At 38.1% G+C, this 23,215-nt stretch overlaps 1 protein-coding gene across 1 annotated transcript; it reads right to left on the bottom strand.

Moving 5' to 3' along the window:
* Window positions 1-1,959: 1,959 nt before the first annotated feature.
* Window positions 1,960-10,911, bottom strand: LOC132194580 (segmentation protein Runt). The gene is made up of 4 exons (XM_059615952.1): window positions 10,492-10,911; window positions 8,997-9,110; window positions 4,650-4,823; window positions 1,960-2,834 (listed from the first exon to the last, which is right to left on the bottom strand). Exons 1-4 carry the CDS (start codon window positions 10,871-10,873, stop codon window positions 2,317-2,319), a joined length of 1,188 nt encoding a protein of 395 aa, XP_059471935.1. The 5' UTR covers window positions 10,874-10,911; the 3' UTR covers window positions 1,960-2,316.
* Window positions 10,912-23,215: the final 12,304 nt, after the last annotated feature.

Genomic DNA, 23,215 nt, shown 5'->3' with positions numbered 1-23,215 from the left:
CGCCTCTTCTTTTCCGTATTCTTCTTCTTCGCCACTTAATTTAATCCAATTTGTACTCGCTGCAACCTCAAGATTGCGTGGATAAGTGTTTTTTCGCGCTCGCTCTTCCTTTTTACACGCGGCGGCGAACTCCCCCAATCCGCTTTTTCTGCAGCACCAACATCGCCCTGAGCATATAAAACAGCTTTGCTCTCTCCCGCTCGCTCGCTCACTCGACAGATGTAAAAATCTCATTTTCCTTTAAAAAAAAGTTATTTAAATCAGCAACTAATGAGATCCACTTGTTGAATAACGTAAGTCGCGCCGGCGGAGGCGGTAATACTTTTCTGCCGGCGCGCACAAAGGCAGTTACATCCAATTTATTTTCCTCCCTCGGCGCTCCTGCGCTTCTTTCGAGTATAATCCTCCAGCCCCAGCGCGGTGCCACCAAAGCCGCATGAAATATGGATAAATTTAATCAGCGATTGTAACATGTTGCGGATTATTCCAGTGCCGCTTTTTTAATAATGTGATTTTAGCATAATCGATAAGCAGCTGAGAGAGATTCGCCGAGACAGCAAACTTGTGGAAATGTGGAGAGGGAAGGAAGAAGCGAAGGCTTGAACAAATCTCTTGTTGACGCAGAAAATCTAGAATTTCCAGACTGTACCTAAATATCCATTTGGTACACCATTTATTCTTCACAACAAATATTGGAAATAATTAAGGTCAGCATTAGATTTATTTTTTCAACTGTTAATTAGGAACGATTCAACTTAAGAGTAAAAATTTGAAGATCACTCTGGCTCAAATTTTACTGGAATTATAGGCCCTTTTATGCAGGCATAAAAATAAAATAATATAATGCAATATATGTTGGGCAGATTTTTCAATTTCTATAATGAAACTTGACTGAAATTTATTTAATCATAATAATTCATTTTATTGAAATAAATGTTTAAAACTAATCTCTGTTATTTACTTTTTTGTTCAAATTTCCATATAATATACTCAATGTCTAAACAAATTAAAACAGGTTTCTTGCTTATCAGGATGTCAATTTTTTTGAATAAATGAAAAAAAAAATATTCTTTTATTCAATAGCTTAAATTGAATATTGATGCTTATAAATCAATAAAAAAATTGAAATTGTGCGGCTTTTTTTAATTTATAAGATTTTTTAATCTTAAATATTTTTGAGAAAACCATTTCAAAGTTGCCTTTTTTGGGTGTTGCCATATGCATTAAAATCAGAAGCATAGCTTTGAGCTTCCTGATTCAATTTCATTTAATCATCGGCGCCCTCGGCAATTTTTGACCCCTTTGAGCCAAGCACCGAACCCTGATTTGATTTTTTCGGCCGGTGTGAGTGGGTGTCCATTCAGGGGCGCCGCAGCTTTGTCGGGGTGGCCAGTAATAAACGAGTGCGCTCTGTTATTTCATGTCGAGAGAGAATTTCTGGTGCGTTATTCCAAGAGTTGCACTCGGAGCATTACACGAAAGCCCTCTGTGTGTGTGTGAGTGTTTTCTCTCTCTACCCTCGCTCTTTGTATATTAGAGGATAGGTTCATTAAGTTGGGGAAGAGCGAGACAGCATGCAGGCTAATAATTTCACTGAATTCGCGCGGGGCGTTCAATTAGGTAAATGAGCCTCTGGCTTACTACTTTACTGCCTTTTTAGCGTCGTAGAATATATCCCACCACTGCTGGACGTTGCTCCCGGTGTAAGCAGTCTAATGGCCGCCACTGGTCCGGCCGTAAACTTTTGAAGACTCAAACGGCAACTTTTGGGATTGACCCAGAGCGGAAATAAAGAGAACGGCGCTTAATTCGTGCTCACCGCACTCTGTGGAAATCACGCTGGTCGATTTTGTTACACACAGGAATGAAACATATTTTGCGATTTATGTTTTATTTTGCATTTTTTATTTCATTTTGAAACTGAATGCATTAGGTTCATAAATATTTAAATAAACGTAGCGACCAATTTTCCTCTTTCTCAATTTTCTAATATATTGAATTTCTTTGGGTAATATTCTTATTGACTCTTTTTCTGTATATAATGCATACTGTACACAGCATAAATTACAAAAATACCTACATGACAAGTATGCATACTGTATTCATACAAGGTGCAATCAAACAACAAGTCGCGCACATACATTTCGGCTGCAGCTATTATAATTATTTGGACCAAAAGCTCTGCTCATTGCACTTACTTTCTTTCTTTCTTTCGCTACACGCTGTACACTATTTTCAGTCAAAATACTGCACATATCATGGGAGTTGTTTGTTTTTATTTACATATCACTCGATTTTTGCTTCCAGCTTTGTCTCTCAGTACGGCCTCCAGACGGTTTTGTGCGTCGCCAAATTACTCGGCGTGGGGCCGCAACCACTTTTGATAACAGTACTGTCTGATTTCACTTTGGCTGCAGCTTTTTCTTCCTCGCCCTTGGGCGAGCTGGAGGATGCTGTGAGGGGTGGCGACACCTGCACTTTGGACGCAGAGGGCTTTACTTGTTGGAATGCAGACCTTACACTCTCCTGTTGCTCCGAAGAGGTTGGGGAACTGGATTTGTTCGAGTTCAGGGGTGAAGAGGAAGGCGAGAGGGGTCGTTTGATGAGGAGGCTGCTAGGTGCTGGCAGTAGGGGTGCGGGCGAAAGGGACGTGCTGGTTGCTGCCTGCGAGGGTGGCGAACTCGAGGTCAAGGGACTGGCTCCAGCGGGCTGTACAAGGGTTGCCGGGTCTGGTGGGGGTGGGTAGGGCAGCAGGGCGCCAGGGGGCATGTAATGTGGTGGGAAAGCGCCAGGTTGGCCGAGGTAGAAATCGTTAGGTCTCATTTCAGCACCGCCTGTGAACATACAAAAATTTTAATTTAATTTTGGGTCAAGAAAAACCTAAGGATGAGAATAAGTGCAAATTTAATACATTAATTTTTTCCACTTCAATTTTGCAAATAACATATATTCAATATAGGGTTCAATATTCCTCTTCAGACATTTAAAATATCAACAATTTTATACAAAAATCAATCAGATCAAAAAAATCTAACCAATTTATTTTTTTTTTAATTTGTAAACAGAAAATAAAACTTATAAAAATCATTTTAATTCATATAGTCATTCATAAAGAATTTAATTTTTAACTTTTTTTTTATTTCTAGCAAGAAATAAATGCATTTTTCAAAGGTAAATATAGAATAACGCAAGCATTGATGTCAAAGCCAGTGCACACACAATCACGAGAGGCACACATTCGTTGCTCTCTGTGAAGTGCTGGTGGTCTGCTTTTTTATATTTAAAAGTACGCTGTGAAATATTCAACAGTGGCAACCTCACTGATGGTTAATCAGAACTTCATTCGCAGATAAAAATATACGTGTGTGCCCTTTTCCAATCAATAATCTCGCCGCCCCACATCACGGCAGCGCGAGCAAAAGGCTTGACAGGCGTATATGTGCAATTTTAAAAAGCAAAGCGCAGAGGGAAAAACGAGCCCCGCATGTTCGCAATAAAATGCATCTCGCGTGAAATCAATGCAAATAGCCAATATATATAAATATACACACATAGATTGGCAATAACTTGAGAGTCGTGCATATTAAATTTCAGACGACAGATTAACCCTTAAGGCGACGAGGTGATTATTAAATTCAAGGAAATTTGCATTGGCGAGGAGCGAGAATTCAACTCGGCTCAAATCTTTTGGGATTCTCGCGGCGCTCTCGCATTTTGTGCTTTTGTGCCGCTGCTGGTTATTTCCTTAATCCGATTTCATCCTCAGCAGAGCATTTATTTACCGAGGAGGGGGCGCTATAATAAGCTGGAGGGCTTTATACTTGGATGGGAATATATTGGCCTGCTGCTCTGTATGACTCACTTCAATGGCCACACTAAGTGAAAATTAGCTAAGAGTGTTGTCGCCTTACATCTTTAAACGCCACTCTTTCTAACCGCACCAAATCTTCCCACAACATTTTATTTTATTTTAAACTTCAAATGCAGATATAATGGTGCAACCGTTAAGAATTTTGCAAGTTTTAAGTTAACTTGAAGCAAGGATATTATTGAAAAAAGGAATCAAAACGTTATTTCAATTACAATCCCGAGCAAATAATAGCAACCCGATCAACAAAAAATGAAACTCATCTTTTATTTGTTTAATTTTTTCTAATAAAAATTTTCACACGGGAATTTAGAAAATCAGCACTATATCCTGGGTGAATTTAAGGCTTTTAAAAATTTTATTTCGCCATGTTTCATAGCTCAAATCATAAACGTGGAAGTGAGAAAAGAAGTGACCTGGAAACAATCCATCCCAGTTTTAAGTGGAAATTCAAAAATGAAAAAAAAACGTGAACAAATTAAAATTTTTTGTGTTATGCTAAATAGTCGGAAAATAGAAAATTTATTATGATAAATATTTCAGAATTTTTCTGTTAAAAACTCTATTTAAAGAATTAAATTAATTGACAAAATTAGTGTCAATTGAGCTGCCCAAATTAATATTTCGGACAAGCCAATAAGTTAAATTTTTATGCTTGTGATATTATTTAATTTTTAAACTGAATCAGTTTAGACTTTTTTGTACCAAATCATATATATTTTTTTTATAAGAAACGACAAAAAAATTTGAAACGATATGAGGAAAGGAAATAATTGTTTACCTTTCATAAACGACGGCGGCTGTATGACCCCAGGCAGTTTGCAGAATTCAGCCACGGTGGTTCTGCGAATGTAATCCCAATTGTAGGCGGCCACATAGGCAGGGTCGAGCCACTGCGAGGGCACCATGGAGAAGGGCCCGAAGGCTCCGGGATGCTGACCTGGCAGGAAATGCACTGGAACAAAACAAAGGCGAATTAAATCAAGTGGACAGTTCCACCAGACAATGCGGTGCAGCTGGTGAATCAAAATTAGACTCGCGCGCACCAGGGCGAGAGAGATTAATTTTATCATCCCCGTCGGGTCATTAATGTCACTTTTACTGTTTTACTGCCGGGCAGCAACAAAGTGAAAAGAAAACAAGCTCCTCAGGAAAGAGAGTCTTATTATTATTATTGTATACGCCAGGCTGCTGCTGGGGAGCAATATTTCACGAGAGTGGTCAAACATCGTCCGAGAAAAGATCAGCAGCGGGAGCACATCTCAATTACACACGCACAAGACAACTTTCCTCTTTGCTCTTTCAATAGCAAAAATAACAATGCTCTTCTCCAGTATAGCGGTGGAGAGATGGAATTTCGAGAGGGTCTTTTTCCGAGAAAGGGAAAACGGGACGTACATGCGTGTGTGTAAGGAGCGCATTCAAGAGGGCCACTTGCATTTCACACCATGCAGGATTTTTCCCCTGTGCTGTGCAGCAATGTCTGTATATCTGTCTGGGAAAAATAAAGAGATTCGCCAGCAGCAAATACACACACGCAGAGAGAATTGGCTCTGTGTGTGATGTTGCGCGTTTTGAAAACAAACAGCGGAATCAACAATTTCACCCGCGCCGAGCCGAGCATATCGTATTTTTATTTTACGACGTACTGTTGCTGCTCGCCGGCTCTTGATGAGCGAGCGCGTAAAAAGAGAGGAAAGGGTTATACACCACTCTTTATTTTGTAAAAAAGGGTGTGGTACGAGTGGTGGTGGCCACCAGTCGGTCGGCAGCTTTGAACAGCGCATTATGTTGGTTAAAAAGCAGCCATCTTTGCATAGCCGGCCGTGTTTTAGATTTGTATCATACATACACACACACACACACACACGGACGCGCTCCGCAACATATGCATTTGCAGAGAGGGGAGTGGAAATAAAAACCAGAGCATTATGACTGCGCGTAACCATTTTTATGGCACCTTTTTTCTCTCTCTATATAATTTTGTTTCGCTGCCAAAGATATGTAATTATTTTTTAGCTCGGTTCGGCGGCTTAATGATTTGCGTTCGCCAATTAAAACTGCGCGTGTGCTGGTCAATTATTGGAAACAAATGCCGGATAAAAATTCAATCAATTTCAACGCTGTGTCTGGCCAATGAGCAGTTGGCGAGGATTGGAGCCGACGCCGCCGCGATCATTTTTCACCACACCGAATTGTGCGTCCGAGGGCGAAATCAGGATGTGATTTTAATCTGACATCCAAAACGCGGCCGGGATTTTTTCCATAATAGCGCCTGCCGAAACAAGTCAGAAACCTCCTTTAAATTGGGTGGTTGTTATATTTTTCCATCTATGCGAAAGACAATTTCTGATGTTTTATTATTTTTATTTTTAATATGCTTGATCTAAAAAATTTTCAGCCATAAATTGAATCATAAGATTATAGCAATACAATTGTGAAAAGTGCTGCGATCGAAATGAGCTCTTAAGTATTGGATATATCAATATTGTGATTACACTAATGCAGTATCGTTCAGCTTAAGTTATATTTTTATTTATATAAAATCGAAATGGGAATTTAAAAGTAATTATTTATGCAGAAATAAAAAAGAAACAATATTATAATGTTTTTTTTAACAAGATGCAAATCAAATATAAAAATTCGTAGTAAAATGATTCTGTTAAAAATATTAATATAAATAAATAACAAATACAGTTTTTTACTTTCAAATAAATTGTTTTGTTTTCAACTATTGAATGTTAAAAATATGAATAAATAAACAAAAATAATATTTTTTTAACATAACAATTTTAAAATTTAAAGTGCATAATATACAACTATTTTTTTTTAACGATAACTATTCCTTTCAAAAATGGTTAAGATTGCCAATTGCTTTTGAATATACAAAAATTCTAAGTATTTATTTAAATTTACAGAAAATTCCTCTCTTATAGATTACAAACCCCTATTTAATTATTTCCATAAAAGTCTGTAAAATTAGCATATTTGCGTTAAAAGTTATTCCTTAAGTTTCAAGGGAGTGATTTAATTATAGCTCATGATCTGCCGACAAACACACAGCTGGGACGCGCATAATTGTACACAACTTTGGTCAGCTGCTGGACCCCGCCGAGAGTGTGCGAGAGATCGCTCGGCATAATTGGGTGGTGGCTGCAGGCCGAGGGTTTCACCTCAAAATAGTGTTAGTGAACAAAATGAGTTAAGAACTATTTTGGTTTCCACAGATCCGACCGACCGACACCGCGTGTGGAGAGGAGCAGACTTTGCTGTGTGCGCCGCGCGCGATTCAGGAAAGAGATGAGACGAAGAAATTTTATTACGTGTACACCGGGTTAGATTTAAATTTGAGATGATGCTTATTTGTTTTGACGTTAAATGTTTACAAATGTCGCTCGACATCTTACTACCGCGCCGAGACTTCTTTCAAAAGATACTTCAAACGTTTCCGCGGCAGACAAATGTTATTTTGTGTATTTTACGGCAGCGAACATAAAACACACATACACACGCACAACACATATCTGGTCTTCGCGCTTCTATTTAGTGCGGGTTTGCTTTTTATCGGCCAGTTTCACTCTTGGATCATATGCGTGGTGAGCGCTGAAAGATGCACTGATAAAATAATGCTCTCAGCAGACGCAGCGTCTTTTTTCTTTCCGTCGAGCCAAAGAGATAAATCTGCCCTGTGAGTTTTGCTGACAAGTAATAGCGTTCACCCCGACAAAGAACATATCAAAAATTCTAAGAGTTTAATCTGGGTCGTGTGAAAGTTTAAATTCTCATTCTTTTAATAAAGATAAATAATACTAAAATTCAATTAAATACAATAAAAACCCTGATTAATAAAAATCTTAAATTCTTATAAAAATTTCTTTTCCATTGACTTGATTTGTGAAAAATAAACAATAAAAAAAAATAGTGATGTATAATTGTTAGCGCAACTTAAAAATTTGCATAAAATATTTGAAAAAATAAAACAAACTATATCATTCCAAAATTTAATTTTGTTTGATGTTATTAGCCGAAATAAAAGCGAGATTCAGCTGAAGTAAAGCATTGTAAACTGGTTTAAAGTGTCCCTTTGACAAAACAAATCTACACTTCAACCCTCTTTCCGCCTTTCTGGATTTAAACCATTTAAACCGTTTGAAACAGCTGACTGACGTATTATCCTTGCTCCGAAATCAGATTGCTCGGAATGGCCCTTCAGAGATTTGCCGGACACATTCGGGACAGGACGTCGCCCTTGAGCGCACCCGCAAGGGCCATTACCTTAATTTAGGGTTATCAATATGCAAAAGGCCTGCTTTTTGCATTTACGTCGATGCGAGAGAGGGAAAAAGCTTGGCCGTCTTGTTGTCATTGATCTGATGGCTAATACGTGCTTTACATCGGCCATGGCTCGGCCAACCGACCACTTTTTTCAACCCCCACACACCCCGCCTCGGTCCGCTCACACACCCCCTCACAACGACTAATTACTCGCGTCTGTTCTGTTGTCATGGCAACGTAAGCAAAGCATTTATAACGAATAATACTCTTTGCATACACACTCTAAGCTTCTCTCTCTCTCTCTCTCGCTCAGCGACCGCTCGCTCGCCGCTCCGTGCTTGCTTTTTTACGTCCGTCCGCGGATTTTATAATAGGCGGCGAAAAAACGAGCGGAGAGGACATCCGCGTAAAATATTATGGTTATTCAAGAATTATGTGGCTCGTCTGCATGAACTCGCTCCAGCTCGACCAGACACACTCGGTTATATCACGCGGCCGAACAAATGGACCGCATTTGTTACAATTTCTACGCTCGTGATTTCGCCAAAATTTAGTCATCAGCATTTTTTTTCGTGCTGGAAATTGCGGTCAAACCCTCACAGTTTATCGACTTTTCTCTTTGAAATAAATTATTATTTTTATTCATAAATGAAGATATCAATGCTTTTTTTTCAATAAAGCAGATTTTAAATTTATTTAATTGCTTGTATTCCATTTAAAGATTATTTATTTAGTAAAATTGAGTCTCGAGATAATAAAAAAATTCAAGCAACAGTCTGCAAATAATTTTAAAGGTTTTTCAGTGTTAGGGGTATAATAAAATGTAAATTCAAATTAAAAATAAGGTACTCACTTGATTTTGTTCTGGGTTCTCTGGGCCCATCGACAGTCACCTTGATGGCTTTGCAGTACGTGGCAATCTGGAGAGGCAAGGTGCTGACTGTGATAGTTAGTGTGAAACTCTTCCCTGCAACAGATAAAAGCAACACAAAATGAAAAAGCTGCACCCTCAACAGATACTTCCAATAAAATTTGGATATCCCGCGACAGCGCAAAATGTCAAGTAAATTTTTATTACACATATAGATGGACGGCATTTTAGAGAGGCTTTGGTGTAGCGACGCAAATTAAATTTGACACGCTCGTAAAGGGCGTGAATAAATAAATGCGAAAGAGAGAAAGCGAGCGAGTTGCAGCGCGGCAGACAAAATAAATAGAATTTACATGGGCTCTTACGAGGCTGCATCTTTGGCAGGAGGGAGGGTGGATATGTGTGCAATGTCAGTTTTTGCTCCATGCAAGCAAGTGATGCGGTGGAGGTTGGTTAGAGAAAGTGTTAGTTACTAGAAAGGGCGTATATATGTACGTATGATCGAAGAAGTGCCGCCACGCAATAATTTCGTCTATTCCACCCTCGTCGTCCCTTCTTAATGCAAGCCGAGAGATGAAAGCGGCGGGGGCGATGAGTCAGGCCAGCGAGCCGACCTAACAAGGGGGGATGTACCAGCCATGTAAACTAGATGGCTCGGCGGCGGATATACGCGGTATATGGATGGAATGCCTTCCTTTCCTCGCAAGGCAACTTGCAGGGCACGAGAGACAATCGGGTTGCATACACACCCCCGCACGCTGAATTTCGGCTTCGCACCTCAAGAGTGTCGCGTAAATCAGCTCGAGGAAGGGACCGAATCGTCGAGATAATTAGACGTTACAACCAGAAGACGACTCGCTTCTAATCAAGGAGATAAATAAGCAGCTGAGACCCAGAAGCTCCAAAGAATTATTCTCAATTTAAATTCAATTACGTTCTCTTAAAATATAAAATTCAAAATTGATATTTTAAATCAGAACTTCAGGGTCTTTTAAACTAGTGTTTCCAATTAATTTTGAAAAGTGATTGTAAACTGATTTTAAAGAAAAAGCTTTCTAAATGGACTATTTTTCTTATAAATATTATGAATTAATCAAATTAAATTACTTGATTTTGAGACAGATTTTTATTTTTACGTGGATTACTGAAACCGTGCAAGAGATCAAGAAAAACAATTTTTGTGGTCGGGCTTCTACTGCCAAACTTTTAATTAAAAAATCAATTCTCTGCCAGCAGAAAAAACTTTCTGCTTTCAGAAAATCAAAACTTTAATTAAAACACATAAATTAAAGCAAAATGGAAACACAGTGGTCAAGGTTTGCTTTATGTAAATGACAAATTCAAAAATTAAGGAGAAAAATTAACTTTGTCAGTCTATAAACAATTTAAAAAAATTAATCATTTTCTGGATATATGACAAGAATGATACAACGAGATTCATCACAATGGAGGACAATTGCAGGAAACGTCAACTCACCTCTGCCACTTCTGCCTACGAATCTGAGGTCGTTGAATTTGGCCACCTGGTTCTTCATGATGGCCGAGCAGTTCCTGAGTTCGGCGCAGTAGTTCTCGTCGTTGCCAGCGTTGATGGTGACCATGGTGCCGTCGGCGACGTCGTCCAGGGCGACCACCTTGAACGCCACAGGTAGCGACTTGTTCGAGCGCCAGTGGTTGGGCAGCACCGAGCACAGGAATCCGGGACTGCCGGTCTGGACGAGTTCGCCGTGGTGCTCGGACAGCAGCTCTTGGATGCCGGCGTAGCCGAGCTCGGTGGCGAGGTCGGTGTGCGCGGTCATGGCCTTGGCTTCGGAGTCGGCGTTAGGCATGGGGTGGCCGTCGGACACCGGCAGATGCATTTACCCTTGAGAAGAGAGGTGCGCGTCCGCTCGCGTCGAGGGTGACTTGCCATCTGCCCCTGGTGTGAGCTGCGGCGACGAGGCGGCCGAATCCCCGCCCCGCCGCGCCGCCAGCCGCCAATCGCGAGCCGCGTGGTCGGCTGGTGGCCACCGTGCCGCCCCTAAGGGCGCGTATTGTGGCCAACTACCGACCGATATACGGTGTATAACCACTTACTGCATATACCTACACAACACCACCGCTAGTGGTGAAGTGGTGCGGTCCGAGCCAGACAATCGAGACGGACGCGCGACGGGGATGAACTAACTTCCCTCTCGCGTCTCCTTGGCGCTCCTCGCTTTGTTCTGCAACGTGTTTTTGTTTCTTATTAATTGTAAGCACCACTTTGCTTAATTCCATCAGACATTAAGAATTACGACTTGAGTATATGAGTGTGGGTGCAGCATAGAGGAGAATTTAACGAAATGTGTTGTCGCACTTTCATGAGCTGCGTTTCTTAAATTTCAATAAACACAGTTTTTGCAACTAAATTATCAACAGTAGTTGCGAAGTCCTTTTACAAATCAAATTTAATTGAGCAGAGGATTTTAAACAATAATTGTTTCGACGGAAAAAGTTATAGAAAATAATTTAAAAAAATGCCGAGCATATTTAATTATAACTTTATAATAATGAAGATTCTGATATAAGATATATTCTGTATTGTAAAGCATAAAAACTCATTAATATTCTATAGTTGAAAAGAATTTTTAAATACATTATAATTATGTCACCTTGTAACCGTCAACAGAGGAGCATGAGGCCGCAATAAAGATTAATTTATTTTTAACATGCGTATGTAATATATACATTAATTAAATTATTTAAATAATACTGGCTTTTACAATAGATTAAGAATTTTCGTTTGTTGAATTGCTTTAAATAAATGCCGATATCTATTTGCTTTGTGGACATGCTAAAAAATATATATAAATATTTAACAATTAAAAAAAAATATTAATAAAAAACAAAAAATATTTAAAAAGTTCATATTACAAATTATTGAAATGTTATTAAAATTTTAGTTTATTCTGAATAGTTTTACTTTGCAACAATTTAATACTATAATTTCATTTACACAACCCACATCTTAAAAAATCTTTTGTAATTATAATTTAATTTTCCTGATTCATCAGTCTCGTCAAGTTTAATTTTTATTTTAGCTCAAGAATGGCTATGAAATAATTTTACTTTCATTCTAATTATGTGTCATCTTCAAACTTTCAGTAGCTTTCATATTATGCTTTTGTTCAAATATAAATTTCGCAATAATCCATTTGTAAAATTTTATTATCTTATTTTATTATTTTGTATACTATTTACTCTAATTATCCTTCGTGTTTTTATTATAACTGATCATTTATTTCTTCTGGTTGTTAAAATTTAAAAAAAAAAATCAGCATAATTATACCATTGAAAACGTTTAACAAGAACTTCTTTATTGGCTTAATTCATTATTATGCACTGGATGGTTATGCTAATGAAGCGTGCCGCCAGGTTTATCGGATACATTTCCAGTTCGCCACTTTCGCAGCTGATAATTATCGGCAAAATGGAAAATACATATCACCCCTGTGGCGCAACGTGTGCGGTGCTGGCCGAGCCGAGAGCCGCGTCGCCAGTTATTGACGCGAGGCACTGGCATAAAAAAGCTGCGTGTCCCCGCGTGCTGCGCGTCTCGTTCCAAATAGCTGAAATGGCTAACTTACAGAGCAACTCCACCGCATAATTAAATTATCAGAATGCCGAGAATGCTTTTGATAATTCCACTTGATTGCGCGTCGGAGCAAGCGGTGTGTGTTTTGGGGCCGACCGCGCGCTCTCTCTCTCTGCTGCTGTCTGATGCTGTTGCCGCCGCCGCCGCCGCGTTATCTAAACAAGTGCGCCATGCTTTTAGTAACTTGATACAAATTACAGGCCCATAATACCAACACTCGCATGTATATTTAATGTTTTAAAAGCAAAACCGTCTACCTACACTCAGCGGCACTAACTATGCAAATACGTATACACTCTCTCGCACCCTTTTTACGTTACATTGTGTATGACGCTACTGTGTGTGTGCCGCGAATAAAAAAGCCCGCTGGAGCATTGCAAATTTCGCCATTGATGTTTGAATTTATAACCCAAACTCGCTGCTGATGGCGAGTGCGGAGAGAATTATTAGACTGAAAGTGCGCGCTCTGAGGAGAGGGTCTGCTGTGCCACCGCCACAGCATGAGCAGCATTTTTGCACGCTGGAATGGAATAAATGCTCAGGAGATTTCGCGTTGGAGGGTGCACCAGATAGAGAGGAATTAATCATTCATGAGTACGAGAAGTGCTCATATTCATTAGGTGCCGGTTCAGATATGTATACATTGCATAACGCAATACTGTATAATAATTTTGATAAAATACAAAACTATAAAGGAAAATATAAAAGATAATTATTTATAATATTAACATTGGGAAACTGATTTGAAAATTCAAAATTAATTTCTTTCTCAGGAGTTCATTGCTGCAGTTATAGGTATTTAAAAACCTTTCTTTTAATTATCTTTATGATCTTAACATTGCCCCTTAATTTTAAGATTATGTATACCATCTCAACACTCCTGTCGTGAGAGTTGCCTAACTTCATTTTTTTTATTCAATTTATTCAACCACTCTTTTGCTAAACTATTTGAAGAAATTGGATACGTGGTTCTTGCGTTACTTTCCTTACTACCTCTGCTGTTTTATACACTGATTTTTAAGCTCTTATAAATATAGTTCCGTCAACCAAGCATGTTAAAAATCCATGCATTTGATCTATTTATTATGCCAAGCAGATTTCATTTTGGTTTAATTGACTAATTTGAAATATCGCGGTTATTTGCTTGCGTATCATATTCTGACACCATGAAGATGAAAAGGAGCATAATTTTTTGTGTAACACTGATATAAATATTCATTACATTATTTATTGTTTTTTTTTAATTAACATTATTTATAAAAACTTATAGTATTATTATATATTTTGCGTTGATGTTATGTATAGAAACTTGTTAATGAAGCTATTTAGCCGCGGTTCAGATGGCTCAGTTCAACCCCGCTGCTCTCACAACCAGTGACTATGACTTTGTCTTTAAACACTGGTTTGATGAATATCTCTCCCTGCGTTCATGCATATGCACGCCCGTTTTATTGGCAGCTCATAAGCTACGAGAGTTGTGTTAAATACGCACATCTGATGAAAGGGCCCCTTTCATATGTGATATATAAATTAATGCTTCTATGATCACATTATTATTATTGCTGAGAACTGATGAATGGGAAAGATCAGATCAAGTTTTGGCGGCAGCTGTTGTACAATAAAAGTTGCTCGCCTGCGATTGTGAGTAAGATTACGTATCATATGAGCGCGAGTGCTATATGTGTGTCATTTACATGAACAGGGCAGAGAGTGATTTATTATTATGTACACACATATGCAAAGAGCGAGCCTGTTTTGTTCGCGGGGCAGTAGCAAGCAGCTGAATGCTTGTGCGACGCATTATCTTTCTTGCATTAAGTTTGGCCACATTTACTAAAGAGATGCTCTCTGTGGTGTTTTGGTTATTGTATATATATGATTCAGCCAGGGCATTATTTCTTGGGTTTAGATGACTTATTTTTCTCTCATTACAGAGCCAAAACAATCCCAAAAAAATAAAACAATATACTTAAAAAAAAAATTGTTTTTTAACTAACAATAATTGATTTATTATGACAGAGGCAGTATAGCATAGAAAGAAATATTCAAATTAAATAAAATTTCAAATAATTGTGGGATTGAGGAAAGACGGATATATTATTTTCTTTTAAGTTAATCAATTATATTTAATTCTTAATATATTTTTTTTCTTAAATTTTGAAACAGAAATATTATATTAAATTCTTTTAAGTTTTAAAAGTATGGAACTTGGCTATGTAGATACGGTTTGCGTTCAATTCAAATGGGAACGCATTTGTATGCAGGGAGAGAAGAGAGGGTGCAGCGATGGGAAATTATGAGCGGAGAGTGGTCGGCGGCGCGGCGGCGGGGCAAGAGCAACAGCACGATCCCAATTAAAAGCAAATTACAGAGTCGGAGAGTTTGCTTCCTTTTCAACCTCTTTAGCTACTCGACACACAAATTAATACTTGGTGGACCTGAAAGGGCATCGCGCGCGCATTAGCCTGTGCACAGCAGTCAGTCAGTCAGCCTCTCTCCGGCGGCGGCGCTCTCAGGAAATGAGCATGGTAAACAGGAAATATGTGTCCGTTTTGGGCCCACTAAAAACCCCTTGGGCGTATAAATCGTGTGTTATTTTCTCTCTTAAACTTTGTGCGCGAGCGAGTGAGAGAGGAGCACACTCGACGAGAGAGGGCAAACACAATTTTCGCCAACGCGCAATGCCCTCTCGACCTAAACCCCGGCTGGCTGCTGACGCTCGCCCATATCCGAGCACCGACGCACACAGAGAGGAAATTTTTCAATTTTCGTTTTGGTTAGCTGCTGTTATCTCCATTTATTCAGTGTGTGCATGCGGATGACGGCACCGACTGCTCGGCCGCTGCTGCTGTGGCTTTTATTTATGATTGCCGTTCTCATCCAATCGATCCGAGCCTCAAACTGTCATTTTTGCACACTCTCAGCGCCCCTGCCTGCCTATGCGAGAGCTGCCGGACTTTTAAAACGGCAGCTGCCCACGTCACGACCACGCTTTGTGAAAAAGGTCGATCCCCGGAACGTTTTCAATAAAGAGTAATTTTTTCTGCTTCATAAATGGTCTTCAGCCCAATGAAAATTTAATAATTTGCAGTTCAATAAAAAAGATTTTATATTAAAATTATTAAAAGCTTTTTATTCAGAAATTTTGTGTCTTTCTCCTATCAACTTTTAGTGTTTGTTCAGTGTAGTTTTTATTTTCGATTTTCTTCTCAAACCGATTAATACATATTTATCGTATTAAATATTTCTCAACTTATTAGTTGGGATCGCCGATGTTGATACTATCTTAATAACAGCATTGTTCTCCTTTACCTAACTGAAAATTGCATGGGGCAATAATAACTTATATTTATTTGCCAGCAGCAAAAATGGTAATTTTTTTTATAACGTTGAAAAATTAATAATTGAAGGAATAATTAATAAAATAAAATAAATGTTTTTAACGTAAATAAAAATGAAGGAGATAATTTTAAAAAAACATTTAAAGTAGAAAATGTACAAATAAATAAAAACATATATATATTTGAGGTTATTTATGTAACTTTTATCAAAAAGCAAATTTTAATAAGACTTTGACTCAGCTAGACCTTAAGCATCTAAAAATTGAGAAGAAAATAAAAATAAAAATAATTCTTACAATTATTTAATTTGAAAGTTCCGCATAACATAAGTTAGTCGAGTTGTACATTCTTTCAAAATAAAAATTTTCATTATTTATATTAAGCACACTGCATAACACTCTATGGCCTCGGGGATGTGAACCTAAAAAAAAGCATTGACAAAATAATTAGGTGCGGGTCTAGTCCCCAGCCTCTCTTGTCTGATCCCGTAGCTGCTGGAATTCCGCCAACATCAAAGGTATCGTCTTAAAAGATTTAGTACCGCACAAAAAGTGCATCCTCGGCGGGCATATAAAAAGATTATTTATTATCAAAAATAAAGACATTTCTTCAGGTATAATGGGACAAAAGGAATGAAGGAGTGTGCATCGCTTGCAGAATAAAACGATCATCGAAGCAAGAGGCCCCTGACAAAAAGCAGCCGATGAGAGGCTCTTTGGCGCGCCGCTTGTTTAACGTTTTGTGCGCGCCTCGAGCCTCCTCTTTACCATTCATAGTTGTTGCATTTCGTCTTTCGCATGCCCCTTTCCGCTTGGCTGATCTTATCTGCTTTATATTTAACCTACACTGGCGCACAACAAACCTCTAAAAAATCTCGGTGCATCGTACCAAGCGTCCCACCCTGTTGAGTGCCGCGAGAATAAAAAAGACCATTATTTATCCTGTTGATACTTTTCTGACAAAAATATTTTATACATGCCGCGTATAGTCAGCAAGCGCCCCTCTAGAAAGAGCAGCGGCCAGAAATTATGATTTTCATACTTGGCTGGTTAAATTGCACCTGGAACATGCATGCGCTACAAACTGCTGGGCTTTATTTTGGTGCGCTTCCGCACAAAAGGGATTTCGCCTCAGTGGCAGACCATGTCTTATTGCTGCGGCCCTTTGTGTGTTTTACGCGCGGAAAGTGAGTAGCATGCCCGCTCAAGGGGAACACGCCGGCGGGGGTTGCAAAGAAGCCGTTTTACGTTGCATCCAGCAGATTTTCTTGATTGATTGACCTAGAGTTTTGAAGCGTGAATTAAATATTGAAAATTCTTCGGCATAATTGGGCATAATAATATAGGTTTTCAATAAAGTTCAAAGTCAAATTATAGCTTAAAATTTTGTCCAAGTTTTTTTAGCGTAAATTATATCACAAGATAAAGTTTGTCTTTAAAAATTTATCCATAGTTGATTTGATATTGGAATGATAAACTTATTAATAAAATAAAATTTATTTTGTTCCCCATCAGAAAAAAATAGATGAAAATTGTTAAGGAGAAAACTAGGCACGCAAAGCCATGCAAGTATTATTAACAAAGAGGCGATAAACACGCTGGGAAACTTTTTGCAAATTATTTTATTCATATTGTTTTGACTGAAAAGAGAAGAAATTTCACTGGGACGCAAGACAAAGCCGAAATTTTAGTGAAGCTGAGTAGTTTGTAATTTATAATTTTTATTTTTATAATAAATAATTTTTTAGTGTGAACATAATATATTCCCTTATAATATTATTTTAATTTTTTACTCATTTCAACAAGCAATATTTTAATACTGAAGAGTTTACTCCAATTTGTGTTAAAGACAGTTTTTATTTTGACGCGTTGATATACATATACGTGAATTTTAATCCTAATTTCACACGCAGGCATAAAGTTAGTTTTGACTCACATTCAAAATTTATTTGATAATTCAAAATGGAGACATCGTGAATAGCATAATATTCAGGTAGTGAAATAATTTCTGTTGGAGGTAGTTTGCCGCTCGAATTACTTTCAGTCGGGTTGCTCGTGTTGGCCTCTGCGTGCTGTATAGCTGCTCGAAATTATATTTGTTAGACATGCGGACTTGAGGAGAATCTTGGGTGGCTGGCAGGGGTGTCTTTCGCTTCATCAACTCGGCAAGAAGTTCTCCCTTTGAAATCTAATTATCACCTCACATGTTTGAGCGTCTTTTCAATGCAGCTGGCGCAACCCGGCAGCAACTTCATCGAACTATAATTGGCACTATATAGAGCGAGTGCGGAGAGGCAACGCGCAAGGGCCCTGGAGAGGCATTAAATTTTGAGACGCACACCAGCAGGGTGTAGACAATATCTATCTTATATAAATTTGCGCGAGAGGAGCTTGATGTTGAGACGACAGAACAGCGCAGTTCCGAATAGGATTATGGATTCTATGGCAATAAACACAACTCAGATTTCCAGCCGGCGCTCGCTCAGCCAGCAGCCACCTCTCGCACTTGGGGTGAAATGAGAGACAGACAGACCAATTCGATTTAGGGAGAAAACGGACCAGAGGCTTGAACCATTTACAATAATTGTGCTGCAGATGCATGAGAGGCCGAATAATCTTTCTTTTTTCCATCGCTTTTCATTCCAATCGCCGCTGGCTCTTCATTGAACTATTTAGTTAATCCAGTTTGTTATATATCTTGTTGCAATAAGTTCCAGCTATACAAAAGATTCTATTTTATTCTTTGAATAATTGAAACTGTCACTATTTTTTTCTTTTCTTTTAGGGGATCTATTTCTTTGCTTTAAAAATTCAAAACTTTCATTGATACTTTTGTACACTCTTATAAACAATTTAAATATCAGGGATATATTTAAATGGAAAAATAGTTACTTTTTAATATCAAGAAAATGAAATGAGTTCATTTGTATAATAATTTTGAAATTTGATTTTTGGTAAAATTTCAAATCAAATTGTTCCTTAGACTGTAATTAGATAGGTTTGAAAATGTTTACATTTTTATTCTCTCTCTTATATGTCATTTTCTATAAGAATTAACGGTCATGTCATTACTTGAGTTTGATAAGGAAGGTCTTTGTATATTTATTACTTTTTACAGTAATTTTTATTTTATCTCATTTAAATAAGAGGCTAAATTGAGATTATTCTATATTGCTGCTGCTGGTCAAATGTATTGAATCTGTGAGCTAAAGCAGAGCGCGCGAGTAATTGAACAAAAGGAGAGGGCCGCAGCTTTGTTTCATTCCCAAACACGGTGTGACCCGTTGTCTGCCGCCAACAATAAATCAGCAAAAATCAAACTGCGACGGTTTGCAGTCAGCATGGCAAATCCCCGCAACGACAGAGCCGAAAGGGTTTCGCGAGCTAGGGCGATAATTGCAGTGGCAGCAGAGCGAGAGTTCGCAAACACAGCGCGAAACCAGCAGCATTGACTTATTGTTTGGCGTGAAAGGGCGGCAGCAGCGAACACCACGCGCGTACAGAGAACCGAAACGGAAAATTAACGGGAAGATAAACACGCGGCAAACAGGGACGATTGTGCGAGCAGCGCGTCGAGCACCCGGATGGCTATTATCTCGTCGCGTTCACATCATGCAGCAATTAGGTCAGCCAAGCTAATGCACCCGCGAAAAAACTGCAGCGCACGGGGTGCTTTGTGCGCTGCTGATTGTCTGGTTGGCCTGAAACGCGCGGTGGTGCGCCCTGCCACCACCCCAATGGCAATGAAAGTCGCTCTGCGTGTTTTTAATTACAAGAAGTGAGGCCTTCCAGTCCGGTAACCCGTTACAAAGGCCCGGCCTGCGTATATGTTTACTCTTTCTCTCTCTCTCTTTCATATAATATGCTCATGCATATACGCGCGAGCGCCAAGAATAATCACTCGTGTTGGTGTTGTTGTTGACGATGCTCGTCGACTTCCGAGCCATTATCCGCCAGCATCATTACACAAATGACGCCCCTGGTGGTGGTGGTGTGCTTTTTGCGGATGCTCCATTTCTTGCTCACCGGATCGAGAGCAGATTTTTAAGCTTTTTTTTCTTTTTTTTTTTTCAAAAAGCTTCCATACACCATATACATTATGTGCTGCAAAATGATAGCGTTTTTCAGTGTGGTTGATTTTAGGTTTTAAATAGAAATGCCAAATGCCGTGAATATTTTAGAAACAGAGGCGTATTTTTTTCATATTCTTTCATACCGAAAATTAAAATTTTTAAAAATGCTGAAAAGTTCAGACATATGGGAGTATTTTTTTAAAAGTATGCAAGTATGATCAGAAAATTTTTATTTTTTAATGCAAATTTTTCTGACTTATCTATTCTGTAAATTTTAGGAGAAACTAAAAAATATGCTGCATTTAGCTTCCTGTAAACAGTTTATTTTATTTGCAAAACTTTGATTACATCTTACAACCTAACTTTACATTACCACAGACGAAAGGAGATAAGTATAGTAAAGTAGTATAAATCATTTTAAGAAATCAAAATTGATAAATTTAAACTGATTATTTCGTGGTTATATTAAATTTATAACTATTTTTAGTATTATGTATTTTCATACGATTGAGGATTGATTGAATTCAAATCACCATGAACTAATTTTTTATATGAATTCTTTTTTAAGGTTCCAGTTTTAAAAATAAAAAATTTCAAAAGACCTCACCATTTCATTTAATATGTACACATGCGGAAACGTTTTTGGTTTTTGCACTTTTCATAAAACATTTTCGGATAAATCTATGCCTGTTAAATTGAATTTACCGCCGGGCGCTTGAAAAAACTCTGATAAAAACTGTTCAGACAGGCACTTCAGGAAAAATTTCCAGCTCCGATCATTTTTTTTTTATGCCGACGGCAAACCGCGTTTTTCATGCACGGATTTGTGTTCGTGGCGGCACGCTAAATTTGCAGCCTCTGGCAGTCGGCGGCCGGTTTATAGGGCAGAAAATGAAAAGTCAGGAAAATGCTAGGCGAGAGTTTGGCAAGCCAAAGAGACTGCCACAAGAATATCTCGCGTGATTGGGGCTCTTGTCATGCGATGTGGAGGTGGGTTTTTCATATAAAAGGCCACTTCCTCTTCACAGAGAGAGCTCAAACATATACACACCGAGCACACAATAACAGCAGTTGTAGCAGGAGGCGGAGGAGGAGGTAATGTTGATGGTTATTACCGTGCAATTAGCGGCTTGGCGCGTATATAACCGTGAATATGTGTGCGGCACATTTCGTGCATATCAAAAAGTAGGCGGCAACCTTTCCGAAACCTACCTCGCTCGACTTCCGCTGAGCTGCAAACAATATGCCTGCCTGTCGTTTTATGGCCGAACGTCCCGAATTCATCACGCAATTTGGTACCCTAAATTGAACAAGAGACAAGCCAGAGTAGGAGACCAACTGATTGCCAGTCGACAATAATAAATATTAAAGAGATAATTTAATGCAGATATAAATGTTTTCTTTGACATTTTCGTTTTTTAAATTTGAAAAAGGACAATTAAACAATAGGAATCTCATCAGTCTCATCTGCCCATAGAGATGAAGATATCAAATTTAGAAAATTATCATATTTTCAAGCTGAAAATGTTTATTTTTCTATTTTAAATAAAAACGTTTTAAACAATAATTTTTATGAATTTCAAGAGGGGAAGATTACCAGAGTTTTATTAAAACTATTCAGAACTATAGTTTATAAACAGCATGTTGTGGTCTATATTTCAAACAACAATTAAGAAGTTAATTTAATTCAATTTAAATATAATTTCTTGAATAGCGGACATAATACATTCTTAAAAAAGCATCGATTTTTTGGTTTTCCATTTTATTTTGTGGCAGTTGGTTTTTGATTTTTGTCTGACTAATTTTTATCCCTATAAACATGATGTAAATCAAAATAAATTTTTTTATTAATTTTTACAAAAACTGATTTTCTCGACATTTTTATTTATAATACTTGCGCCAATTTTTGATTAATAAATTATAGTCATATTCCAATTTCCAATTAGCTCTGGCAATAGGATTACTATAAAATAATTTTTACATGTTAAATCTCCTATCTTAAAAAAGGATCAAACTGAAATGAAAATGGCTTTGAAACAAATAATATTTAAAATAAGACAATTTTTATATTATTAAAAATTATTAAAAATTTCATCTGCTATCATTCAAACTAATATAATATATATTATTATTTGTCATTCATGCAATATTGCAATATTGAGAAACACATGCAAATATAACTATGTAATAACACTAAAATAAACAAATTTTTGTTTTGTTTGTTTCGGCTTAATTGTTAAAAATTTATCAGAAACATTTCTTAGGCCAATTATAAAAAAAAGTATAATTTGTATTAGCTTTTTTATAGCTGTATTTTGTTTGTTTTTTGCTTAACACAGATTGATTTTTTGATGGCATTTTTCAAAGCTACAATATATTTTCTAAAGATCCAGTGTAATTCTAAAAGGCAATGGGATTTTTTGGTGCAACACGCGCGCGCGTCCGCTAAAAAGCCCTTTAGAAAAGAGGGATGGGGTGGATGTAGAATAGCGCTGTTTTATTTGGCGAATAATAGCTGCGCCACTGAAAATGAATATTGGATCGGCGGCGGCGGCGCGTTATAATGTGGAGGTGCAGAGGATGTGTGTGTTATTCTGGGAAAATAAATGCAGCGGGCTCTCGAAGCAAGAAGGAGAGAGGGTGATTCTTTTTGCCAAAAGAATATAAAAGAAGATGAGATAAATGTATTTGATAAGCTATTCTATATCCAAAAGCTATTCAAAGCGGCGTACCATCAAATCTCTTCGCTCTCTTTTCTTTTTTCACTTATATGGCGGCACAAAATACTATATTCCGTTTATACAGAGCCGAGAGAGAGAGAGAGAAGATGAGAGCGGAGGAAGCGCCCTGAGATAATATAGCGAATGTATACTTTGGCTCGTTTTGGTTCACCAGACTCGGGATATATACTGACATATCATTCGCGCCCGAGAGAATAAGATTCTATCAGTCGGTTCAATTGTCCGTGAAGATAGAGAGCATTTTCTTTTTATTTTTCCGCCGCCCTCTCTCCACATAGCGTATGCAGCGGAGCGGGTATTGGTAACTGCGGGTGCGCGCTCTGCGGGCTGCCTAGCATTTCTGCCCTTCTTCCCCGGCTGCTTTTTAGCTGGCGGAAAATTTGCACGTACGAGATGTATTCAGGCACACCCAATTAAGAACGCGCCAAACG

Source organism: Neocloeon triangulifer, unplaced genomic scaffold (genome assembly GCF_031216515.1).
Source record: "Neocloeon triangulifer isolate White Clay Creek 2 clone unplaced genomic scaffold, ASM3121651v1 ptg000001l, whole genome shotgun sequence".
Taxonomy (NCBI): Eukaryota; Metazoa; Arthropoda; class Insecta; order Ephemeroptera; family Baetidae; genus Neocloeon; species Neocloeon triangulifer.
Note: the sequence above shows the minus strand (reverse complement) of the source record. Positions and strands in the feature narration are given on the sequence as shown.